The 23,813-nt window shown below is 34.8% G+C and overlaps 2 protein-coding genes across 3 annotated transcripts in view; one reads left to right on the top strand and one right to left on the bottom strand.

Moving 5' to 3' along the window:
* Positions 1 to 38: 38 nt before the first annotated feature.
* LOC128554200 (uncharacterized) overlaps positions 39 to 23,813 on the bottom strand; it is a 34,226-nt gene continuing 10,451 nt past the window's right edge. The window contains exons 2-11 of one of the 2 annotated variants that reach the window (XM_053535447.1): positions 18,563 to 18,788; positions 5,614 to 5,692; positions 5,199 to 5,286; positions 4,335 to 4,418; positions 3,718 to 3,902; positions 3,023 to 3,114; positions 2,566 to 2,684; positions 1,429 to 1,500; positions 688 to 812; positions 39 to 471 (exon numbers count right to left, since the gene is read on the bottom strand). In XM_053535447.1, coding sequence (XP_053391422.1) covers positions 2,575 to 2,684; positions 3,023 to 3,114; positions 3,718 to 3,902; positions 4,335 to 4,418; positions 5,199 to 5,286; positions 5,614 to 5,692; positions 18,563 to 18,740 — 816 coding nt within the window. In that variant the 5' untranslated portion in view covers positions 18,741 to 18,788 and the 3' untranslated portion in view covers positions 39 to 471; positions 688 to 812; positions 1,429 to 1,500; positions 2,566 to 2,574. Of the gene's footprint in view, positions 472 to 687; positions 813 to 1,428; positions 1,501 to 2,565; positions 2,685 to 3,022; positions 3,115 to 3,717; positions 3,903 to 4,334; positions 4,419 to 5,198; positions 5,287 to 5,613; positions 5,693 to 18,562; positions 19,366 to 23,813 lie in introns of those variants that run through there. The other variant, XM_053535448.1, reaches the window with a different exon arrangement.
* On the top strand, positions 19,566 to 20,973 carry LOC128554203 (NF-kappa-B-activating protein-like). The gene is made up of 3 exons (XM_053535450.1): positions 19,566 to 19,636; positions 20,111 to 20,350; positions 20,616 to 20,973. The coding sequence occupies exons 1-3, from the start codon at positions 19,566 to 19,568 to the stop codon at positions 20,971 to 20,973; spliced, it is 669 nt and encodes a 222-aa protein (XP_053391425.1).

Raw genomic sequence — 23,813 nt, 5'->3', positions numbered from 1 at the left:
TACCAGCATTCTTATGAGATTTCATTTATATCACAATTGCTAATGTAGATGTAATCCTGACGCAATAAATTTTTGTCAAACATCTTCACCATTTGCACACCTAAACTAAACAACCACTATTCCTGTGAGGTTTCATTTAAATCCTGCAAGCTGTTTGGGATATAAAGTCACCGAAGACATTCAGACTATCTGTTATTCATGCCCTAATATGCATATCATGGTCAGCTTGCTTTGCTCTGCCAGTTCATATAGTGAAAAAGAACTCTCAAAACATCTCAACATTACCTACCATAAATCACTTTAAGCTTGGAAGGGTCTTCCAGCTGGGGTCTTTCTTTGTAAAGTTTGTTAGCCCGAGCTCCAGTGAGAGTCCTACCCCTGTACTCCTCCTCCGTGTACAGTCTCCGATAAAAGTTTCTTAGCGGCCTTCGAATAATCCTCAATACCTTCAATGTCTGATATCAGCTGCTCCTAAAAATATATCAAACACAAACATTTTCAGAACTTTTAGGATTTAATAATTTCTAACCCCTTTTGCTTTCCACTGACATTTTACCAATACTACTGTACTTTACATAAAAACTTAATAGTCAAGTAATGGATATATCAATGTATGTACATTATTTCAATAAAAGCAATAAAACCTCTGCAGGAAAAAAATTAGTAAGTGTATATGTTATAAAATACCTTGGTGAATCCACTGAACATTTCAATGTTAGCAGCTCCAAAAGTATTGGTGTAGGACTAGCCACTGGTGTGGTTGATGTTGAACTTACTGGGGTGCTAGTTATATCCCGGGCAGGTTGAACATCCTGAAAATTATAAAGTTCCATACAATAATATTATCAGTCAATATTTTCATCAAGAATTTAAAGTATCTATAAACCACTTCATAAAATAAGTTATGTGCATATATAGGTGTTACTTATTTTGTATAGGAGTCATTGTGGCCAAGTGATTATGGTCTCTGACTACAAATAATTTGCCCCTCAGCAATGTTAGTTCAAGTCTGGCTCAGTCTTGAATTCTTTATGTGAGGAAGCCATTTAGCTAGCTTATGGAAGGTCGGTGGTTCTACCATGATGCCCACATTTGATGAAATAATGCACGGAGGGGCACCTTGGGTCTTCCTCTTCCATAAAAAGCTAGAAAGTTGCGATACGACCTATAATTGTGTTGGTATAATGTTAAACCAAACAATAAAAACATAAAGTGTAATTACATCTCAAGAAGACGAAATTGTGTCATTAAAAAAGTACACCTGCAGAATCCAGAAATTAATGAAAATAATTGGTCGGACCAAATGTCTGGCTCAGTTTTTTCCAAACTTTCCGGAAGTCTGACATTGTCAAATGTTGAATATTCCCCTTAAAATAAAATCTGTAAGATCTTTTAGTTAGATTCTTGCCTTTAACCAACCTTACTCACATTTTGATTTAACAAAGCTGTAAGACTCTCATTAGGCTGAGGAATGCTGTTGCTCTGCTGCCTTTGGTCCAGCTGTAAAAACGATTAAGAACAACCAGTATAAATATGTTGCTTACACATCCACAACAATAACACAATATCACCAAAGTATTTACAATTTCTGTCTACTGATAGGGCAGAACTGAATATGATACATGGTATTTCAATGGATATTATCAATGGAAGGTGAGTTTTATGACACATCACTATGTAACTTACCATATAAGTAACAAGAGGGTCATTGACCCTAAAGCACTCACCTGTATACAAGGTTTCAAGTGTGTTTGAATAAGTACAGAGTTAGATTTCTTCTATGTTGAAGCCTATATTATATACAAGTCAAACACACTTTTGATCCTAGGGCAATAATTTGAACAATTATGGTAGAAATTACAAACTTTATATCACACGCCAAATATCAAGACTAGCTATTATTGATTCAGAGAAGTAATGTGACCATGCCCTCTGGCGGCCATGTTTTTTTGACGAATCAAAATAATTTGCACAATCTTGGTAGAGGGTCACACAAGGACTATTTGTGTAAAATTATTCTAAAATTGGGCAAGCAGTTTCATACAAGAAGATCTTTAAAGTTTCAACTATATACATAGAGGGAAAAGTGACCAGAACCTCCAGCAGCCATGTTTTTTGATGAATCAGTATAATTTGAACAATCTTAGTAGAGGGCGACACAAGGACCATTAATTTTTGTGTGAAATTATTTCAAAATCTGTTTAGGAGGAGATGTCGTTTGAAGTTTTTTCTCTTTTTAGCTCCTGCAGCCCCTGCGTGCAACCAAGCCGAACCATCTGACCAACTTTGGTAGACGACCACCTAAGGAACATCATGGCCAAGTTTTATCAAAATCCATCCGTTGGTTTTGGAGGAATGTTGTTTAAACACAAATGTTGATGCAGACAGACGACTTGATGGACGACTGACACAGCGTGATCACAATAGCTCCTGTACTATATTTTTACTGTTAAGTATTCCAAAGTGACAACTTTTTATCACCATCATCTTCAGATGGAGGTATTCCTTAAATACTCCTTGACATATTTTTAAACACAACATTATCTTAAAATGTTCAGTGCTTACCAAATTAATTCACGCCCATAAAGATCTAATTTCTCCAGCCATATTGTAATACGAATTCCCCAAAGATTCATTTTCTTTCTGCAGTGCTTCTACAGCTTCCTGGCATCGACACTTCTTCCCTAAATGAAAAATTATCTAACACTGTGCAAATGAGTTAACAATATTATTGTTATATGGTAACTTGATTTGAAGTTTTATGTTTCCTATATGTAACATTTTGATTCAATTATTCAACTTCTTCTTTTGAAATTCCTCCATTTTCAGGCATGAAATCAATTATAGTTTTCAAACAACTTTTAAATGTCTTATGTCTGACTGGATCAGGATGCACATAATTTTTAACATATAACAGGCTTCATGCTTAAGTAAAGTATCCCCATTGTTAAACAAATGTTACACTCAAACGAAATCCTGTTTTGAGATACAAATTGAGTTGCATGTAAACTGTATGTTGTACCTCTTATTGGTGACATTTCATGGTCTGTAATGTCGACAGTTGTCTGGTCTAGTGCCAGAAGACCTCCTCGTATCACTGATCCAACGCAATTCCTAAAAATGTCATAAATAATGCAATACTTGAAATATTACTCTCAAAAAAAAAAAAAAAAAAACAATTTTCTGCATAGCCAAAATACCTACCGGGTATAAATATTAGAGCTCATTGCTCTTTACATTATGAATTTTTAAGTTTGAACAGGCTGAATGTATGAATGCACTATAAAATATTCAAACTAATCACTGTTATGGTGATAGTAAAAATGACAAGAGGTCAGGATGACCCTATACCATTAACCTGTTATACTTGGCCTTGGAATCATCAAGATAAACATTCTGACCAAGTTTCATGGAGAAAAGGGCATAAATGTGGTATCTAGGCTGTTAACAAGCTGATAACTGATTTGACTGTTGACCTAGTTTTTGGCCCTATCCCAGTTTCGAACTTAGCCTACATGTCATGAAGATAAACATTCTGTGCAAGTTTGTATCAAATCAAAGTATAAATGAAACCTCTATATCGGCTGAAAAGGCCAAAATAGAAAATTTTGCCGATTTCCGGGACTGAAACTCTAGAACCCATAATGGAATCTAGCTGTTTTTCGAAAGGAACCAATCTTTCCACTATTTGACAGATAAGAAATAAAGCTAACTTACCTTTTTTCAGGTGTAACTTTTCTGAAAGCTGAACCAAGGTGCTGATTTTTTGCAGGGGTATTCTCTTTAGCAGGGCTATTTGATTTAACTGGGGTCTCCTGGCAGATAGAATGGTGTTGTTTTGCTGGTGAGCTTGTACGCACAGACTCCAGCTCAGTAAGCTCGAGCTCATTGGCTATACGGATCTGAAATGCCAGATTTAATACGATAATAATACGATAAAATAAATATATGCAAATGACCGGTCTTTCAATCAATAATAAATTAGAAAGTTATATTGTCAGGGAGCTATTTTTTTGGCAGAGGAAACATGTATTTTCAACATTCAGTAATACCACAGAAAGTCAAAGAAACTTTCTCATACTCTTCTAAGAAAGGGGAAAAAACATATTTTTTGACAGGAATGGGGCCCATATTCGGCCCCAAAAACAGCCAAATGAGTGCCCTGTGGCATTTATGTTCATATGCATTATTAAAAGTATAGTTCCTAAATGTAATAATGCCTTTTCACTGTTTTGACGGCTGATTTGACTTTTTAAAAATAAGATTAAAAGATATGTATGGAACTTAAAACTGCATTAAGGAACTGTAAATACTTTTAAAAGAATATTCTTTACCAGATCAGTTTCAGTTGTCTTCTTTTTCTTTGTCTTCTGTGGAGAGGTCTCTTGAAGTCTCTTCACCTTTGAAGTCCTTGGTTTCTGGAAGATTAAAGATCTAAAATAATCCTTGTGAACACATTTTATCATTATCAAAGTAAAAGTTATTATGCTTATCTTACTAAGCAGTATAAATCTTTCTTTTACTTCTATTGCCATTATTCACCAAACACGAAAATGTAACAATCAGAATTACCTTGAAATCTTTTTTGATGATCTTGAGTCTAATAAAAGAGATCAACTTGACTGCTCAAAAAGATGTTTTAAATAGCAAGAGCTTGAAGAACATTAAATGCCCCCTTGGTGCATTCAGTAATTGCACAAGATTTTTAGAAACAGAAATTATTTGGTCACTGTACACAAAAGTTACTCTGTTCTGGGTTAATGTGACATTGACCTTTGACCTAAAAATCAATAGGGGCAACCTGCTGATCATGATCAAGCTCCCTATTAAGTTTCTTGATTAAAGCCCCAAACAAGTTATCATCTTGAAATGGCTCAACTGTTATGGGTCATGGTGACCTTTACCTTTGGCCTACTGATCTCCAAATCAATAGGGGTCATCTGCTACTCATAACCAGCCTCAACTTTCCTGATTCTAAGAACCAAGTGTTCTTCAGTTATCATCTGGAAATTGACTGGTCTACATACCTACCAACCAACAGACATCTGCAAAGCAATATACCCAGCCTGCTTAGAAGGGGGACCCAATAAAAAAGCTGTTACAGTAAATAAAAATATTGTTTATGTAAACTTTTCCAAGTTATCTCTTATCAAATTCTGGTTCTGGCCGCCAAAAATAATGTCACAAATTAAAATTACCTTCTCGGACTGCAGATTTCTTTTTTCACCATTCTTTTGAGCATCTTGATGCGTATCAACCTCTAAATCTGGGATTGGATTACACGTACTGCAAGAAATATTACAATGATAGCAATTAATTAAGAGAAGCATATTTTTAAATAAAACATCAGTGAAGTGCAGGTTGTTGAAACAAACATTCAACTTATTTTTTTTTAAGTGACTTAAAATTTGTAAAATTACACCCAATGCTTTTGCATAATTTTGGAGTGTGAATTCACTCATTTCCTGCAGTTTCCATTTTCAAACAAACTCTTAAAGTGAATAACATATTTATTGTATTTATTAGTAGTAAATTTATATGAATATTAAAAGTACGAAGTCATGTACAATTTTCTAATATTATTCTTAAATTTAGACTCTAGAATTCCTTTACTTGTTAAGGTTGTATTCTTTAAGTATCTCTGAAAATCCTGGACCCAAAAGTGTCTGAAATTCTCCTCTTCTTGATGAATCTACAAGGTACAAAAAATAATTTCCCAATTATTCTTTAAAAATAAGAGCACATTTGAAACACTTTTAAACATGTAACTTTCAAACCAAACAGGATGTTCAGCACAACATATGGTCGTCAAATGCTCATTGTAATCTGCAGATCTTTAAGAACGTTACCACATGCTACTACTATTGCTAGACATTTCGAATCAAAGACATTTCAACCACAAGACACTAACTTGAATCGACCCAAATTTGAATATCCTTGGACAATTTGACCCAAGAGACATTTCGACCTCTCAGGGATATTCTTTAGTTTTTATCCAGTATCTACTTTTAACTTTTTACTGGAGGACATGCTGAATTTAAAAAATATAATTCTGGAAGTATTTTCGATCAGGTTTGATTATTGACCGTTTCAACATTACAAGATAAATTCCTTCCTGTGTTATCTGACCGTAAAAGGGTTGATAGGGGTCGGCGAGTTTAACCGATAGTTTAGCAATTATTTTTGCCAAAAGATAAGCATTTATTCTCACAGTGAAAATACTTTTTTACGACCTTGACAACAAAATCTTTCTACAAATAATTTGTTTACCTTGAAAAAATGCAAATAGTTTAAAACCACCGCTATCAAGCTATGAAAGAAGCAGTGAATAAAAGATAAGATTTCAAAATTAAACTTTGAGGATATTTTTGCTGCATCATGATCTTAGTAACATTTCATGACTAGCCTGCAATATTTTTTTTTATTTGATATATTTTCTTTCTTTAAACCTTGAAAAAGGATAATACTAAATGCTATCACTGTATTGATAATTTCGACATTATAGGATAAATCCCATTCTCCAGTAAATATGGTCAGGGGGATATTTATTCGTTGCTAATACCAGAAAACAGAATTATCCTGTCAAATCGGTATGGTAATGAGTATTTTTTTCAGAAGATACTGAGACTAAGCTAGCCCATTTAGTATAAATACCTATGTTCATAAAATGATGCATGTTTGGTCTGTAAGGCTGAAATGTCTGAATACCGGAGGTTTCCCCCCCTAGACAGTTCCCCCTTAAGACATTTCCCCCCCAAGACGTTTCCTCCCAAGACGTTTCCCCCCAATTTAGTTATACCCAAGACGTTTCACCCCCAATTTTTAAACTAGAAAATGCTTTTGTAAAAAAGCGCATGTCTCCCCCAATGCAAAGTCCTATAGGCAAGAAGTCAACAGGGGTCAGGAGCGAAAGTCGAAGAGACACTGATGGATGGCTGCAATAGGGATCATCTACTTGGCATGTCCAGTCATCACGCTAAATTTCAACACTCTTGGCCTAGTAGTTCTCAAGTCACTGTTCAGGCTCCTGTGACCTTGACCTTTGATCAAGTGACCTTAAAATAAATACGGGTCATCTACTCTGCATGTTCAATCATCCTATTAAGTTTCAACATTGTAGGTCAAGTGGTTCTCAAGTTATTTCCAAAAAATGATTTTACATGAACGGGCCACTGTGACCTTGACCTTTAATAGACTGACCCCAAAATCAATAGGGGTCATCTACTCTGCATGTTTAATCATCCTATGAAGTTTCAACATTCTGGGTCAAGTGGTTCTCAAGTTATTGATCGGAACTGGTTATCAATGTTCAGACCCCTGTGACCTTGTCCTTTAATGGAGTGACCCCAAAAACAATAGGGGTCATTTACTCTGCATGAACAATCATCCTATGAAGTTTCAACATTCTGGGTCGAAAGGTTCTCAAGTTATTGATTGGAAATGGTTTTCCATGTTCAGGCCCCTGTGGCCTTGACCTTTAACAGAGTGACCCTAAAATCGTTAGGGGTCATCTACTCTGCATGACCAATCATCCTATGAAGTTTCATCATTCTGGGTCAAGTGGTTCTCAAGTTACTGACCGGAAATAGTTTTCAATGTTCGGGCCCCTGTGACCTTGACCTTTCACAGAGTGATCCCAAAATCGATAGGGGTCATCTACTCTTCATGAACAATCATCCTCTGAAGTTTCAACATTCTGGGTCAAGTGGTTCTCAAGTTATTGATCGGAAATGGTTTTCAATGTTCAGGCCCCTGTGACCTTGACCTTTGACGGAGTGACCCCAAAATCAATAGGGGTCATCTACTCTTCATGACCAGTCATCCTATGAAGTTTCAACATTCTGGGTCAAGTGGTTCTCTAGTTATTGATCGGAAATGGTTTTCAATGTTCAGGCCCCTGTGACCTCGACCTTTGACGGAGTGACCCCAAAATCAATAGGGGTCATCTACCCTTCATGACCAATCATCCTATGAAGTTTCAACATTCTGGGTCAAGTGGTTCTCTAGTTATTGATTGGAAATGGTTTTCAATGTTCAGGACCCTGTGACCTTGACCTTTGACGGAGTGACCCCAAAAACAATAGGGGTCGTCTACTCCAGCAGCCCTACAACCCTATGAAGTTTGAAGGTTCTAGGTCAAATGGTTCTCCAGTTATTGCTCGGAAATGAAGTGTGACGTACGGACGGACGGACGGAAGGACGGACGGACGGACAGGTTAAAAACAATATGTCTCCTGGGGGAGACATAATAATTTGTTTCTTAAACAATTTCAACTTAATATTAAATCTTGGATTGTATTGAAATAAAGTGTACATTTGTAATGAACTGCAGCAAGTATTTAGTAATATAATTTGGACATATAGCTCTTATTGAGTCAACCTTTTATCCCTTAATTTCATCATTCATTTTGAGATTCGGCCTCATATATATATATATATATATATAGTAATACGTTTTAATCAGCGGTACGTAGCAAATCTAATTTACAGAGAGCAAACAGAATATGTTTCCTAAAACGTTACCATCTATTGTTTAAAAATTCTTTTTTTTTTTACAATATTATTAATCATAGATCTGCGTTATGAAGACAGTATATGTATGTCGCATGTGGAAAAGATTCACCACCCCACACCCAGCACCGCACCCAGCACGATTTCGTTGCTCACTTGATAGAAAAATCTGTGAAAAATGAGCAACGAATCCTACTAGACGCACTATACACCTGTAAGACGAGCAACGAACCCGTGCCAATGCGACATACACTTAACATTAAGTGTATTTATTTTTTTACTATTTTAGCAATAATCGGTATGCAAATTTTCGGATTTACGTTATTTGTATAATTAATTTGACTAAATATATTTGTTTTGTCGAATTACAGATTGGTTTGAATCTAGTATTTGGCACGAGATTGTGTATATTTCAGACTGTCAAAAAGTGACATTTCTTGTAAAAACACTGACCGTCTGTCTTTTGTTCATGAATAATAGCTTTGGGTAGTTCATTCAAATTTATATAATACTTTGGAAAGAAGATTAAAATTTAATTGCAACTCTATTTTAATTTTATATGAAAGAAATCTTGCTATGATGTGTATATTTAAATTTTATGGTTAGTTGTGCGTGATGCATGGATTACATGCTTTTTTGTAGTTTAAGTTAAGTTGATACACAAGTTTGGACTTGCCGTTTCCGCGTGCTATTTTGAAAGTGTGTAACTTCAGTTTGGATATTATGAAGGAAGGGTGAAGGATGTTGTTAAATTATGTTCGTGATTGGCTTATAAGCGATGTGAGTTTAATGTCAACTATCTAGTATTCTTATTATGCTGTGGTGCTTTATATGTTGAAAGAACTTTGTCCAACTGTGTATTCTTATAATTAAGTGTGTTTGGATATTATATTTGACTGGTTCGGATATTTGACAATGGATATGCGGTTGCTTTGCTGTCAGACTGGCTGCTGGTCATTTTACGTCATAGTGTAAGCTGGTAAGTAGTTTAATAAATGTGCTTTTTGTAGTGAAGTTAAAATATTTCAAACTGTTGAAATGATACCTGCTTCTGTCTACGGTCAATGTACGAAGTGTATGTAATATTTTTACATCATTCAAGCAAATTGGTTTACATAAATATATGGCTATATAAAGCATGTCATGTGCTATTAGGCAATAGTACAAATAGATGGTTACCAAATTTCAAATGTATATGCATGCATGTATTCATAGATGAAGGTTTTTGGGTGGTACTTATATCTGGTGGAGGATTAAATTGGAGATATTAATGCTCGATATTTGGGATAATTGAACTTGTGGGTCTTGGTTTCTTCTTACATTTGTTAGTTATTGTTAATTAAATATTTTTTGTTAAGTAAAGTGACTTTGTGGTATCAGATTAGGCAAGAAAATGTAGTCTCACAAGTGGTCTTACCGAAACGAAATGTAAGAAGACTTTATACATGCATGCCTATACTGTATTTACATGTTATTTACATTTAATTATATAGTTATATAATATCATTTGCATTTCTTATACAACTGCACCATAAATATTGCTTTTACATAATATTATACATATGTACATTATACATTTTTATACATTTCATGTGTATGGCTAATTGTAACTAGCTTTTACATTTCTCTTTATAATATCGAGGAACTGACAACGTTTAATTAATTCAAACTTATTATCACTATTGAACAACTGATTATATTTCAGTACATTTGGATATCTAAAATAGTATCTTTTAATAAGTCTCCTTAGAGCTATCATCTACAAAATGTTTGCATTCTAAGACATAATGGAGCTCATCTCCAATATTTTGATTGCATAACTGACATTTTCTGTCTGATAAGGGAATACTATGCCACCTTCCTACCTCTATTGGTAACCTGTGGTTCCTACATAAAAAGGTTACCATTAATATTACCACATATTGTTTTACAATATTTCTTAGGCAACAATTTTATATATTTACTTTGTGTAAAATTTTCCTTGACAAGCTTCTAACAATTTGCACTAGACATTTTGTGAAATAGCATCATTCCAATTTTGCATATATTGGTCTTTAATTTTCTGTTTAAATGTCAATGCTAACCATTTGGCATTTACATCAGCAAATAAGTTCCATAGATATGCATAACCATTTGATACAATTAAATTTTTAACATTTTCAAGCCACTTGGATTTAATTTGAGTCTGATTAACAAACATATTAAGACAGAGCTTACTAGACAATTTGTTACATTCAACATTATGTGATCTACTCCAAAAAGCAACAATTCTCCTTTTTATTTCTACTTCTAAAGGCATAATTCCTAGTTCTCCATATAACATATTTGATTTTTTTGAGATTCAAAATAAGTTTGAAAAATTTCAGCTGTACTCTTTCTACTATAGCCAAATTCCCAAAACCCCATATTTCATATCCATATAATAATATTGGTCTAATTGTTTTACTAAAAATGTCAACTTGTAAATCTATGGGTAAATTAAGCACTCTTATTTTCCTTAAAAGTGAAAACATTGCTTTGTTAGCCTGCTCAGCAATGTGTTTTTTGGCTGCTTTAAAGGTTGCTACCACTTCTTGAAACATATATACCCAAGTATTTGTATTCATTAACTATCTCTAATTCTTGACCATTGAATACAAATCTGTGATTATAACTTCTTCTTCTTGTACCTATTAACAATATTTTTGTTTTACTGACGTTTACAGTTAATTTCCACTGCTTGCAGTAGTTTTCAAAAACATTTAAACTATTTTGCAGATCAGTTTCATTTTCACTAACAATAACTGTGTCATCAGCATATAATATAATGAATATTTCTAAAAATTGGTAAAACCCATCTGTCTGGTGCAAATTCTCAGATATAACAAGAGCTGTCCATAAGACAGCCAAGCTCGACTATTCGAAATATTGTCCCAGAAGCAGGAAAATATTACCCCAAAAGGTTAAATATCAAAAGAGTTTTAAGTTCAAAAGGGGGCATAATTTCACCAAAATGCATATCAGTTATGGGACTTGCTGCTATCAACTAGTTTTATAACCCCAAAGGCACATGTGAAGTTTCAATTCAATATCTGCAATAGTTTTAGAGAAAGAAACTTGCATGTAAAACTTTAACCAGAATTTTCAAAGTCCAAAAGGGGGCATAATTTGCCCAAAATACATGCCAGAGTTATGGGACTTGACCAAGTGAGGTTGGTAATTGATCTAGAAAAAGAAAAAATAAGTTTCAAATCTATATGCCTTTTAGTAATTGCTGTATGTACTTGCACGCAAAACTTTAACCAGGATTTTCCAAGTCCAAAAAGGGGAATAATTTGCTCAAAATACATGTAAGAGTTATGGGACTTGATCCAGTGAGGTTAGTAAATGATCTAGAAAAAGAAAAAATAAGTTTCAAATCTATATGCCTTTTAGTAATAGCTGTATGTACTTGCACGCAAAACTTTAACCAGAATTTTTTAAGTCCAAAAGGAGGCATAATTTGGCCAAAATGAAGGTCAGAGTTATGGGACTTGCTGCTATCAACTAGTTTTATAACCCCGAAGACACATGTGAAGTTTCAAATCAATATCTGCATTAGTTTTGGAGATAGTAACTTGCATGTAAAACTTTAACCAAAATTTTCTAAGTCTAAAAGGGGGCATAATTTGCTCAAAATACATGTCAGAGTTACGGGACTTGACCCAGTGAGGTTGGTAATTGATCTAGAAAAAGAAAAAATAAGTTTCAAATCTATACGCCTTTTAGAAATAGCTGTATGTACTTGCACACAAAACTTTAACCAGAATTTTCTAAGTCCAAAAGGGGGCATAATTTGGCAAAAAGGAAGGTCAGAGTTATGGGACTTGCTGCTATCAACTAGTTTTATAACCCCGAAGACACATGTGAAGTTTCAAATCAATATCTGCATTAGTTTTGGAGATAGTAACTTGCATGTAAAACTTTAACCAAAATTTTCGAAGTCCAAAAGGGGGCATAATTTGCTCAAAATACATGTCAGAGTTATGGGACTTGACCCAGAGAGGTTGGTAATTGACCTAGAAAAAGAAAAAATAAGTTTCAAAGCTATATGCCATTAATTGATGGCTGTATGTACTTGCATGCAAAAACTTAACCAAGATGTGACGCCGACGCCGACGCCGACGCCAGGGTGAGTAAAATAGCTAGACTATTCTTTGAATAGTCGAGCTAAAAATGTGAACTGCCTTAGTTTAGCACTTAAATTATCAAAAGGTGTGATTTACACCTTTTGATTAAATTAACACCTGTGATTAAACACACAGGTGTTTAATGGTTATGATATTTATGGCTACAAACCAATTTGCAGGAGATATTTTTTATATTGAATGATGTAGATAAAAGTTTTGGACATTTATGATACAGTCACCAGGGACACACAGTTAAAGGACCCTTATATGTCATACAAAGCAGTGACACAGTCAGAAAATAATAAAAAAGAAAAGTAATAATATCAATGTTATAAATCATATCTATAAGTTGCAATCACCATTAGGGGTTGAGGATGAGGTGGATATAACATATATACATTCATTCCATATAGGGGATGATGCCTTGATTATGCCAACATTATCAGTATTACCTGCCCTAAAAAGCTTTTATTTTGTTTCGATAAGCTTTAGGATTCCAGGTTCAATATTGAAGCATTTTTCCTCTTGTGGAAAGAAGTTCTGATAATTAATGTACTCATTATTCATATGTCAATTGTGGAAAACAATACTTATTTTATTTTCTTGCCTATAAATTGTATATATAGTAAACTCTTCCTGGGTTACTTACTCAATTGAAAATATTTGTACTTTATGTCATTAAGAATCCTTCATTAATTCTCTTATTTCCCCAGCTTCTCTGCATTATGGTTAATTGCTGTGGGTTTCCATGACTCAAGTAACTCCCCATTGCACCCCTGTTGGATGTTTTGCACGCTATTGTACCACGTAGCCTAGATTATACTATTGTACGCACAGTGCATGCATACATGTATCCAATGTGGAAGTATTAAATACATATATATACCTTTTTACTTTTATGGTTTTAGATATTTTTAGATATGCTTTACAGTAAACTTTGATCAATTAAATTTTTTTTTTGGTGATACATGATCTTTTTGTGTTGGTTGCTGTAAAACCCAACTTATTCATTTTTTATGGAGAGACATTGAATATAAAAAAAACTAATACTGGCATAGAACAGCTATATTTTATCGTAGATTGATGTTTAGGTGATTTAGCTATATGTTTATATGGCAACTGCTACGGATCGTGTTATAATTGGTAGAAAATGTTGTCCTTATTTCTTTACAGCCATAAGCAGCAAACAGATGCCAACCAAAAATATCCAGCAAACATTAGTAACTTCCCTTTGCCAGGATTCAGGATTACGCCTGGTCTGTTTTACGCCTGGTCTGGTTTACGCCCGTAATTTTTTACGCCTGGCGTACTCATTTGCATATTACGCCTCAATTTACACCTGGTTTACGCCTGGTTCATATGATTCCTTTGATACTGCAGTTACGCCTGGTTCTTGTAAAGTTTACGCCTGGTTTCCGTGTGGTGACCAGGCGTCACACTTCGTACGGGACTAACAAATATGGAAAAATAGCAAATAGCTTGACCCTTCTCATGCTGGGCATGATTGATTCTGCCTTTGCAACCAGTGTAGATCTTGATCAGCCTACACATTTTGGGAATTTGATTCATTAATTTGTAAGAATTGAATCATATCAATAATTTTCTTATGAGCCTCGAATATATTGTTAATGTCCCCGATGATTTTTACATTCATGAAATGAGTGAAACAAAATTTTTTTTTTTATTCTGATCTGTTAACTTAGAACATAATTATATAATAAATGAGTTTTTACTTGAAATATATATTGGATAACTAACAATGTAATCATGGTCTAAATAATGAGTAATTGGTATTTTTATATAGAAATGCTATGCGAAAAGGAGTTATATTTTTCTGCATACTGAATATAATGCTTTTTTTCAACACAATATTACTAAAATAGTTAAATCACAAATAAAAATTTTTTCATGAAAAGGAGTACTGTTATATTTTTTTAAATTACTGACTTGACGCTTTTTGGTAATAATATGAAAACTACAATAAAATTCTAATGTCAGCAAAATTATCTTAGACACAAAAATAATAACCCTAATATGACAGGAAAATATCCTAGTGTAACAGTTGATGCCATTATACAGAAAACTCCTTTTCGCACAGGGGAAAACTTCTTTTTGAATATGTTAATTCTTTTCAGAAAGGAGTAATGTATTTCTAAATACTGAATATTTTGCAATTAGAATTTTAAAAATGAACGACTAAGCAGAAACATATGAACAGGGAAATATATAACTTTCAATTTAATTGATATTTCTCAAAGTAATATTTGAGTGTAAACAAATTGTACTGACAATTCCCTTGATGAATCTTACAGAAAAGGATCCACTGCAATCACTTAATAAGGTGTTAAATGGTAATTAATCACTTAATAAGGTGTTAAATGGTAATTACTGGTAATTACTGAAGGTGATAAATGCCACATTTATTATGTGAGATAATCCAATCAAACATTTAATTTAGATTGAAGACTTCATTTAATCTTTAGATTATATTATAAATTTCTGAAAGAAAAGTAAATTTTATTATCAAGTACTTCTTGTAAATAAAATCATCTTCAAATATAATAATAGGTCACAGAATTTAACTGGGAACGTTAAGTGATGAATTTCTTCTTTATATTTTTCCCATTGAAAAGCAGATCATAACATCTATTTAAAGTGTAAGTGATGCAACTCTAAAATTTAATGATGTTAATGGAATATCGGGTAACAAATATTTGACTAAGACTAGAGTACCCAAAAATCCTACCATTTTCAGGAGGTATACACGTCAAAGAAACATAAAAGAAATCAATTTGTGTAATCAATATTTCACTTTAGCAAACTTCAAAAACAAAACTTTTTAATGAGTGCAAACATATATATATAATATATATATCTATTTAAGGTACCTTACAACCACCATGGGCTAAATAATGAGTAATTGGTATTTTTTCCCAATTCATACTAATCATTATTAATATTAAAACTTGGATAATTTTAACAAACTTAAAGTCTTTTTAATTTCTTTTTAACTTTCAAACATCAATGGCAGTTATTATATATTGATCTTTATTAATATTTTCCTTTATGTTTTGCTGATAAACGTAACCTGTCTCCTTACCAAATTTTGGCATTTTTCTTATAAACACATTTTTTTAAAAACAACTGCTGCATTATCTTTTAATACTTTAAATGAATTTGGGGGTGAAACGTCCTAAAAGCTGAGACAATTCCCTCCCCACCCCCCCAAAATTGGGGGAAAATGTCTTCGGAGGAAATGTCTTCGGAGGAACTGTCTTGGGGGGGGGGGGGGAAACGTCTGGACACCGAAATGTCTAGGGTCTGAATTGTCTCTTTCTTTAAATTGGGGAATTTGGGATTGATATGTCTTGGGATCGAAATACAATCCTTATTCAGTTAGAAATCGGTACGAGGCCTCAAGTTTAACTCATACATTGCTGTAACTATTACTACACGTTTACAAATACTTCCCTCTAGTCTAGTATCAGTCTGGCAATCAACCTGCCTTTAGACTTTTATGAACCTGCTTTTAGATTTTTATTTGATTTCAAGCCACGCTTCGGTAGCCTAGTGGTTGAGCGTCCGCTTCGAGTGCGGGAGGTCGTACGTGGGTTCGATCCCCGGCTGGTCATACCAAAGACGTAAAAAATGGTACTAATAGCTTCCTTGCTTGGCGCTCAGCATTAAGAGGGTAGTGCTAGGACTGGTCAGCCCGGGCCAGTGTCAGTATAATGTGACTGGGTGGGGTATCATGTCATGCGGTGTGATATTCCAGTGAGGCAGCACTATGAAGTTGGGCATTGTGCTCACTGCTAAAAGTAGACACTGTCGTTTATATGACTGAAAAATTGTTGAAAAAGACATTAAACCTGAATACACACACACACACTACAGATATAAAAGTTTGCGTTGCTTGTGCACTTTTGTAAACAACTGCCGAGAAAACTGAATTAGAATTTTTTATCAATTATATTCCATATGATATACATTTGTAAATTGTAAAATTATATTGAAAATAACGTTGCTTTATAACTGGTGTACACAAATTCTCCGAAAGAATTTTGTCAAAAGCTTTCTTTTTTTTGCATTAACTTAAGCGACGACGATAGTTACTCGTTCGTACTCAACTATGTTCGATTTTTGCCCACAAAACATTGTGTAAAATAAACATTAAAGGAAGTGCTATGAATTATTGAATTAGAACCATTTCCATTCACAATTTATTTTCAATGCAGGTAATCGTGTGTGTGTGTGTGTGTGTTCGGGTTTAACGTCTTTTTCAACTATGTTTTAGTCATATAAACATAAAATAGCCTAGGCTATACTGGAAAGAACGCCTGCGAGTTTGCATAAACACTTGGCGTGCATCTTTTGACGTTAAAGATTATCTGGGATCCTGTTATTTAAAGCTTAAAGCACGACAAACTGAAATAGTAATAACAAGAGGGCCATGATGGCCCTATATCGCTCACCTGTTATCATTGCACTTGAGGACAAGAAGGTCCTCAGAAAAAATATCTAAGTCCAAAGGACAGGAACAACAAAGGGAAGGAATTTAACCAAAAAGAAAAAAAAATCTTACAAGGTATAGATATGTTAAAATACACCTAAAAATTGGAGGTATCATCCATGTTGTACCACAGAAAACTGGTCTCGTGTTTTCCCTACGGCCAATAATAAAAAAGTTACTAAAATAAGCTATTTATAGTAACGTAAAAGGGAAGTAATTAAAAAAAATAATATTGTAAGTGGACAAAAGAAGGATCTGCCAAATAAATCTGTTGACATAAATAAATTTCAGATCAGTATCTTCATTAGTTGTGGAGATATAACAATTTTAATTTGAAATAAAGGGAGGTAATTTGACATAAAATCAGTCCATAGTTATCTACCCTGATTGTCTCAGTCAAACTTATAACAATAATGAAATTTCAAATAAGTCCTGTAAGTACTTACTGATATAAATCCATTTTGATTACGATCAGGGGAGGTAATCAGATATAAAATAACTCTGGAGAACATATGATTGGATCTGATTTGTCATGGAATCTAAGATTTATTGTTGTTGAAGATATTTTGGAAGTTTGTATCAAATAAACCATAAATGAAGTCTCTATATGGCTGCAAAAGCCAAAATAGCCAATTTTGGACCTTTAAGGGGCCATAACTCTGGAACCCAAGACGGAATCTGGCCAGTAGAAGAAAGGAAGCAAGACCTTGTGGTGAAATAAGTTGTGTGCAAGTTTGGTTAAAATCAAATCATAAACGAAGCTGCTATTGTGCAGACAAGGTCAAAATAGCTAATTTTTGCCCTTTCAGGGGCCATCACTCTGGAACCCATAAAGGAATCTCGCCAGTTCAAGAAAGGAACCAAGATCTTATAGTGATACAAGTTGTGTGCAAGTTTGGTTAAAATAAAATCATAAATGAAGCTGCTATTGTGCAGACAAGGTCAAAATAGCTAATTCTGGCCCTTTCAGGGGCCATAACTCTGGAACCCATAATGGAATCTAGCCAGTTCAAGAAAGGAACCAAGATCTTATGGTGATACAAGTTGTGTGCCAATTTGGTAAAATTCAAATCATAAATAAAGCTGCTATTGTGCAGACAAGGTCAAAATAGCTAATTTTGGCCCTTTCAGGGGCCATAACTCTGGAACCCATAATGGGATCTGGCCAGTTCAAGAAAGGAACCGTGATCTTATGGTGATACAAGTTGTGTGCAAGTTTGGTTAAAATAAAATCATAAATGAAACAAGAAATTGTTGAGGGACGGACGGACGCACTGACGACGGACGACGGACGAAGGGTGATCACAAAAGCTCACCTTGTCACTATGTGACAGGTGAGCTAAAAATAGCCGAAAACGTGTCAAAAATAGCTGAAAACATGTCAGAGACTCACCTCCGATTCTTGCCAAAAGGCACTGATGATTCCCCGTGAATCCGCAGCACTTCGCTAGAACTATTTCCCCTTCTTTGCATTCTTTTAACTCCTTTCGAGGAGAACGTATCTCTGTTAATCGAATTATTCCACTTGTCATTGGTTTATCATCAATCCATACAACCATTGCTATTTCCATTTTTCAAATTTTCTGGACTGTTTTCTGGTGTGTCTTTCAAATTTGCGCCTAAACAATGTAACTGTCAAGTCAGTTTCCGCCGTTTTGCTTATCAGCAAGTGGGCATTTTTTCTTAGAAACGAAGACCAGTCATTTTCGCTTTGGCTTTTATATTACATTTTTTTATCAAGTCAAAAGACACGTTTTAAAAGGCTTAAATGACTTAATGATTTATGCAGTGTTGCTTAATTGTCCCTTAATTTTAGTAAAAAACTTGTACATCATTAAACGGTAAATCAGCGTAAATCAGCATCCGTGGTCCATCGGGAAAGTTCGTAAACAGATTCGGTATTTTCCGTAATTCTAAGATGGCGTCATTTACATGCAATCCAACAAGGAGGAGCAAAAGCTTTTAAATGCAAGCAAAAGTGAAATATACATAATAATAGGCTCAACTAAAAGCGTGCACGGTAGGACACCAAAAGACCATTATAGTGCTGAAGGTAATTGTGCTGCAAATTTTGTGTAAGATTTGATAATAGAAGTCTAGTCCTTGCTTGAGTGTAGGCTACGATAGAAAAAAAAAAGATGATCGTAATGACAAACAAACAGCGGGATATAGCTAATTCTGCAACCTTTTGAAGAATAGTAAGTTACATATATTCGAGTCATTTTGACTAAAACTTCACACAAAACCTTCCTAGTCGTCAAACCTACAGAAATATGTTTAAATAACCAAGTTGAATTTGATATAAGTTATGGCCCTTTTTCGACTTAGGCCAAAACAATATAATTCTGTGGTTTCATTAAAAAATAGGGTAGGATAGACAGGTAGAAAGGAAGGAAATGTCACAGGGTGAGAATAATGTGCAGTCAGTCTGGGGCTCCAACCCAGGACCCCCTGCTTGCACTTACAGGCGAGTGCTCTACCGACCGAGCTAACCTGCTGCCTGACAAATCTTCCCCACTAATGTGACCAAGTCCGTACTGTGACATACACCCCTACAAACTGGAAATTTGTCCTCGAATTCCGGAGGTACATAATATTGCAAGCATAGTAAGACTGACCAAGCAAGCATGCCACGGGCCATGTTGGGCGCCAAATGTCACAGGGTGAGAATAATGTGCAATCAGTCCGGGGCTTGAACCCGGGACCCCTCGCTTACAGGGCGAGTGCTGGACGTAGCTCTTCTTCTTTACCCTAGGTTGGATTTTATTGAATTTTGTCAAATTCTTCCATATTTATTGTTCCATTTATATATAGAAACTTGATAAGAATAAGGCAACTCAACCTTATTTCTAGAAACATATTTGCTTTTCGTTTATGTTTTAGAGCTTTAAAAGTTTAGTGATACATATTTTATATAATACAAAATGTATATATTTTTTAGTGACCATGATGAACATATGCCCACTGAAGATACAGAACCTGCTTGTGCAGCTAAAGATGTTTTGTGTAGTGAGTCAGTTGAAAACATAGAGAGTGACAGTGACATGAGTTTAGACAGTGAAGTGAACAGTGACCCAGAAGAAAGCGTGTATGTTGAAAGTTCTGAGGAGGAGTTTGAAAACCAAAGCATTCAGACAACAACAGATAGTTGTGAAGCATCCACTACTAATGATCCCCCATTGTATGTGTTCTCTCCTCGCAGTCATGTGCAAGCTAGTGAAATTACAAAGTCAGAACACATAATGGCTATTGGAGCTTTTGCAACAAGGCACAACCTCTCTAATGTTGCGATGACTGACCTGCTGAAAATAATTCAGTTACATATTCCGAAGGCAAACACTGCTGTGACTTCAGTGAAAACTCTATAAGAAGCATTGTGGTTTTGACAAGAATTATCTAAATTACATTATTTACTGTGGGGTATGTAAAAAGTTATCACAAAATAGGGAAGAACTGTGTCAAACACCTGGGTGCAAGAGTTCATCTCGGGAAAAGAAGCAGTATTTTGTCACTGCAAATATTGAAAGTCAGTTGAGAGAGCTGCTTGAAAGACCTAGGATTTGGGAAAAAATAGAAGAAAGTCGAAATATTCCAGACTCCGATGTTATTTCCGACCTCAAATCGGGAACAGAATACAAAAAACTGAAAGAACCTGGAGGTTTCTTAAATGAGGGACATAACATTACTTTGTCAATGTTTACAGATGGTGTGGCATTATTTCAGAGTTCGGCAGTTTCCCTGTGGCCTGTGTATTTCCTAGTGAATGAACTGCCACCAAAGAGCGTTTCCTACAAAGAAACATGATACTTTGGGGAATATGGCAGGGGCCAGGAAAACCAAATATGATTTCCTTTTTAAAGCCACTGGTGCAAGACCTCAACAGGCTTTACAATGAGGGGTTTGAGTTTTTTATCAACGACTTGAAAATCCAGTCCAAAGCTATGTTGGTAATACTGACTATGGACCTATAGGCCCGTGCATATGTGTTGCATATGACTCATCACAATGGTGAGTTCGGTTGCCTCTACTGTCTACAGAAAGGAGAGTCGGTGCCAAGTGGAGCAGGTCACTGCCGCTCGTATCAGTATGAAGAGGCAACCCAACTACGAACAGATGAAAGTATACAGGCTGATGCAAAAAAAGCACGGACAACTGGAAAAGGAGAATTGGGATTCTATGGTGAAATTAGTTTTTGTACTTAACATATTTTTCGTTAATCAACAATGTGGTCATAGACTATATGCACGGAGCACTTAAGTTGGAGTAACAAAAAAGTTTTTAGAACTCTGGTTTGAACCAAAATTTGCAAAAGAACCCTGGTATATTGGACAACACATAAAGGACATAGACAAAATTCTTCAAAACATCAAACCACCATACTTTATCCATCGTAGAGCAAGAGCAATCACAAAAACCTACTTCAATTGGAAAGCTTCAGAACTTCGCAATTGGCTTCTTTTTTTTTCAATTCCATGTTTAGAACCTTACCTTCCATGTACTTATTTGATCCATTTCTCTTGTTTAGCTGAAGGAATATACATTTTGCTAGGAGAAGGTATAACAGTGCAACAATTATCTCCAGCTCAGACCTTACTTCATGCATTTGTTAGAAATGTGCAAACTCTGTATGGACCGCAATTTATGAGCATGAATGTTCATAACCTGTTACATTTGACAATGGTTGTGGAAAAGTGGGGGCCACTGTGGTGTTGGTCATGTTTTCCATATGAATCATTTAATGGGGGAATAATGAATACTATTCACGGGACTGGAAATGTTTGCAAAGATGTATTTTGGAACATGCATGCACAAAAGCAAGTCAAAAGAAAGCTAGAAGAATTACCCAATGATTCGTATGTTAGGGACACTTTACAAGAAATAGTAAGTTTGAAACCAAAACAGAGGAATGCAAATGCAAAACGGTGTCATGTTATTAAGGCAGAACCTGTAAAAACTCTTACCAAAATAGAATCTGAGTTTCTAAATAAAGAACTATCATACTCCGACCAAATAAATTTAAAGCCTCATCAAAAGTAATTCACAATGGATGTACAGCAGTGAAACAAAGAAGGTGAAAAAAACAGAACTCTTACACTATAATGATGCATAATGAAACAGCAATACAGGTCAAAAGGTACCTGTTGGATATGGAAAGTGGACAGGTTTTTGCCTCTGGACAAATTGTCAACCTGACAGGACCTGTGTTAACAAACAGGGTACCACATATTCAGAAGATGCATGTTGATAAGCCAACAGTAGTGAAAACTGCATGTCTGCGAGAACCTCTGGTAGTTGTTGAAGTGAAAGACAAAGTCAGTTTGGCAATGCTCCCAAATCATCATGAAACAGACTGAACAGTGTCAACATTTAATGTACAATGATAGACTGACATGCAGCAGTAGTCCCCTGTATATAGTATAACCCTGTTTAGAACAGTCATCTTTAGGTCTTACTGTTAGAATTCCCTATAAATGAACCTTTATAAATTGTGACTCTGTCTAACTAAGTAAACTGCCCAAAATCATAGTCTCTATTTCTCAGATGATATAGCAGTTTCAAACATAGAAACACTGAAATAGTGTAATTGTGTTGTTTTCAGCACTGTTGAAGTGTTGTTTTGATAATACTAGTGCTTTTTGTGTGTGAATACTGGAATTTTTCATCTAATGTGTTAGTTTTTGAGACTGTGGAAGCTTTAGAAAGATAGTCTTTGTACTTGCACAGATAATATAATGATAAATCTTGTAGCAATTTCGTTATGTTTTCTTTTTTCATAATGCACTTTTTAACATTAATCATGTTTTAAAGCTAAGACTGAGAGCTACAATATATCCTTTGAGCCAAAACTGTGTAGCATAATTTTAAGCATAAGGCGTAAAAAAAAAATTGTTTGTTTCCGGTATCCCGACCTACCCTAAATTTTTGGCCCGACCCTAAATGTTTTTATGGCCTTGGAGAATATTTTTTTCAACTTTTTAACAAAAAGATGCAAAACTGCACTTTTTATGCATTAAACATGGCCAGTGATGTTAGAAATCAACTTACTGATGCTCTAAAGGCATAACCCCCTTATTTGTAATCATTTTTTGACAAAAAAATAATTTCTGAAAAGTCTGCCTTAATAAAAAAAATTTCCAAAAAAAAAAAAAATTCCGACCTACCTACCCTAATTTTTTTGAGCATGTTACCGGAAACAAAGAATTTTTTTTTTTAGGCCTAAATGAGAAAAAGAAATGTTTAGATCTATAACATTTTACATGTTCACAGACTTAAAATGTCTTTCAAAGTAATCATTTGCTCTAAATAACTACACAAAGTTTTACAGCAGTGCTAACAAAAAGACAGATATTTTTTCTAAGTTCATTCCATTCTCATTTTATACAAGTGGTAAATTTTCTAAGTATTTTCCGTGCCTTTTCCAGCCTACAAAAAAGACTAAGTTCCAACTTTCCGGGTATAATTCCAGGGCTTCCAGGGGTTTCCAGGTTAATTTCATGCTATGCTGGAATCTATTTTCCGTGTTTTTCAAGATTCCTTGTATAAAGTTCCAGGGTCTATCAAAATCCCTGGAAAATCACTCATTTTCCATGGAATTCCAGCCTAACTTCCAGGGACACCCTGGAAATTGTACAGCCGGGACTGTC

Source organism: Mercenaria mercenaria, unplaced genomic scaffold (genome assembly GCF_021730395.1).
Source record: "Mercenaria mercenaria strain notata unplaced genomic scaffold, MADL_Memer_1 contig_4821, whole genome shotgun sequence".
Taxonomy (NCBI): Eukaryota; Metazoa; Mollusca; class Bivalvia; order Venerida; family Veneridae; genus Mercenaria; species Mercenaria mercenaria.
Note: the sequence above shows the minus strand (reverse complement) of the source record. Positions and strands in the feature narration are given on the sequence as shown.

Coding starts and splice junctions, on each gene's coding strand:
- LOC128554203 (XM_053535450.1), top strand. CDS start 19,566: ATGTCACAGGGTGAGAATAATGTGCAGTCAGTCTGGGGCTCCAACCCA. Junction 19,637..20,110: donor CCCCCTGCTTGCACTTACAG/GCGAGTGCTCTA, acceptor TATATTTTTTAG/TGACCATGATGAACATATGC. Junction 20,351..20,615: donor ACTACTAATGATCCCCCATT/GTATGTGTTCTC, acceptor ATCACAAAATAG/GGAAGAACTGTGTCAAACAC.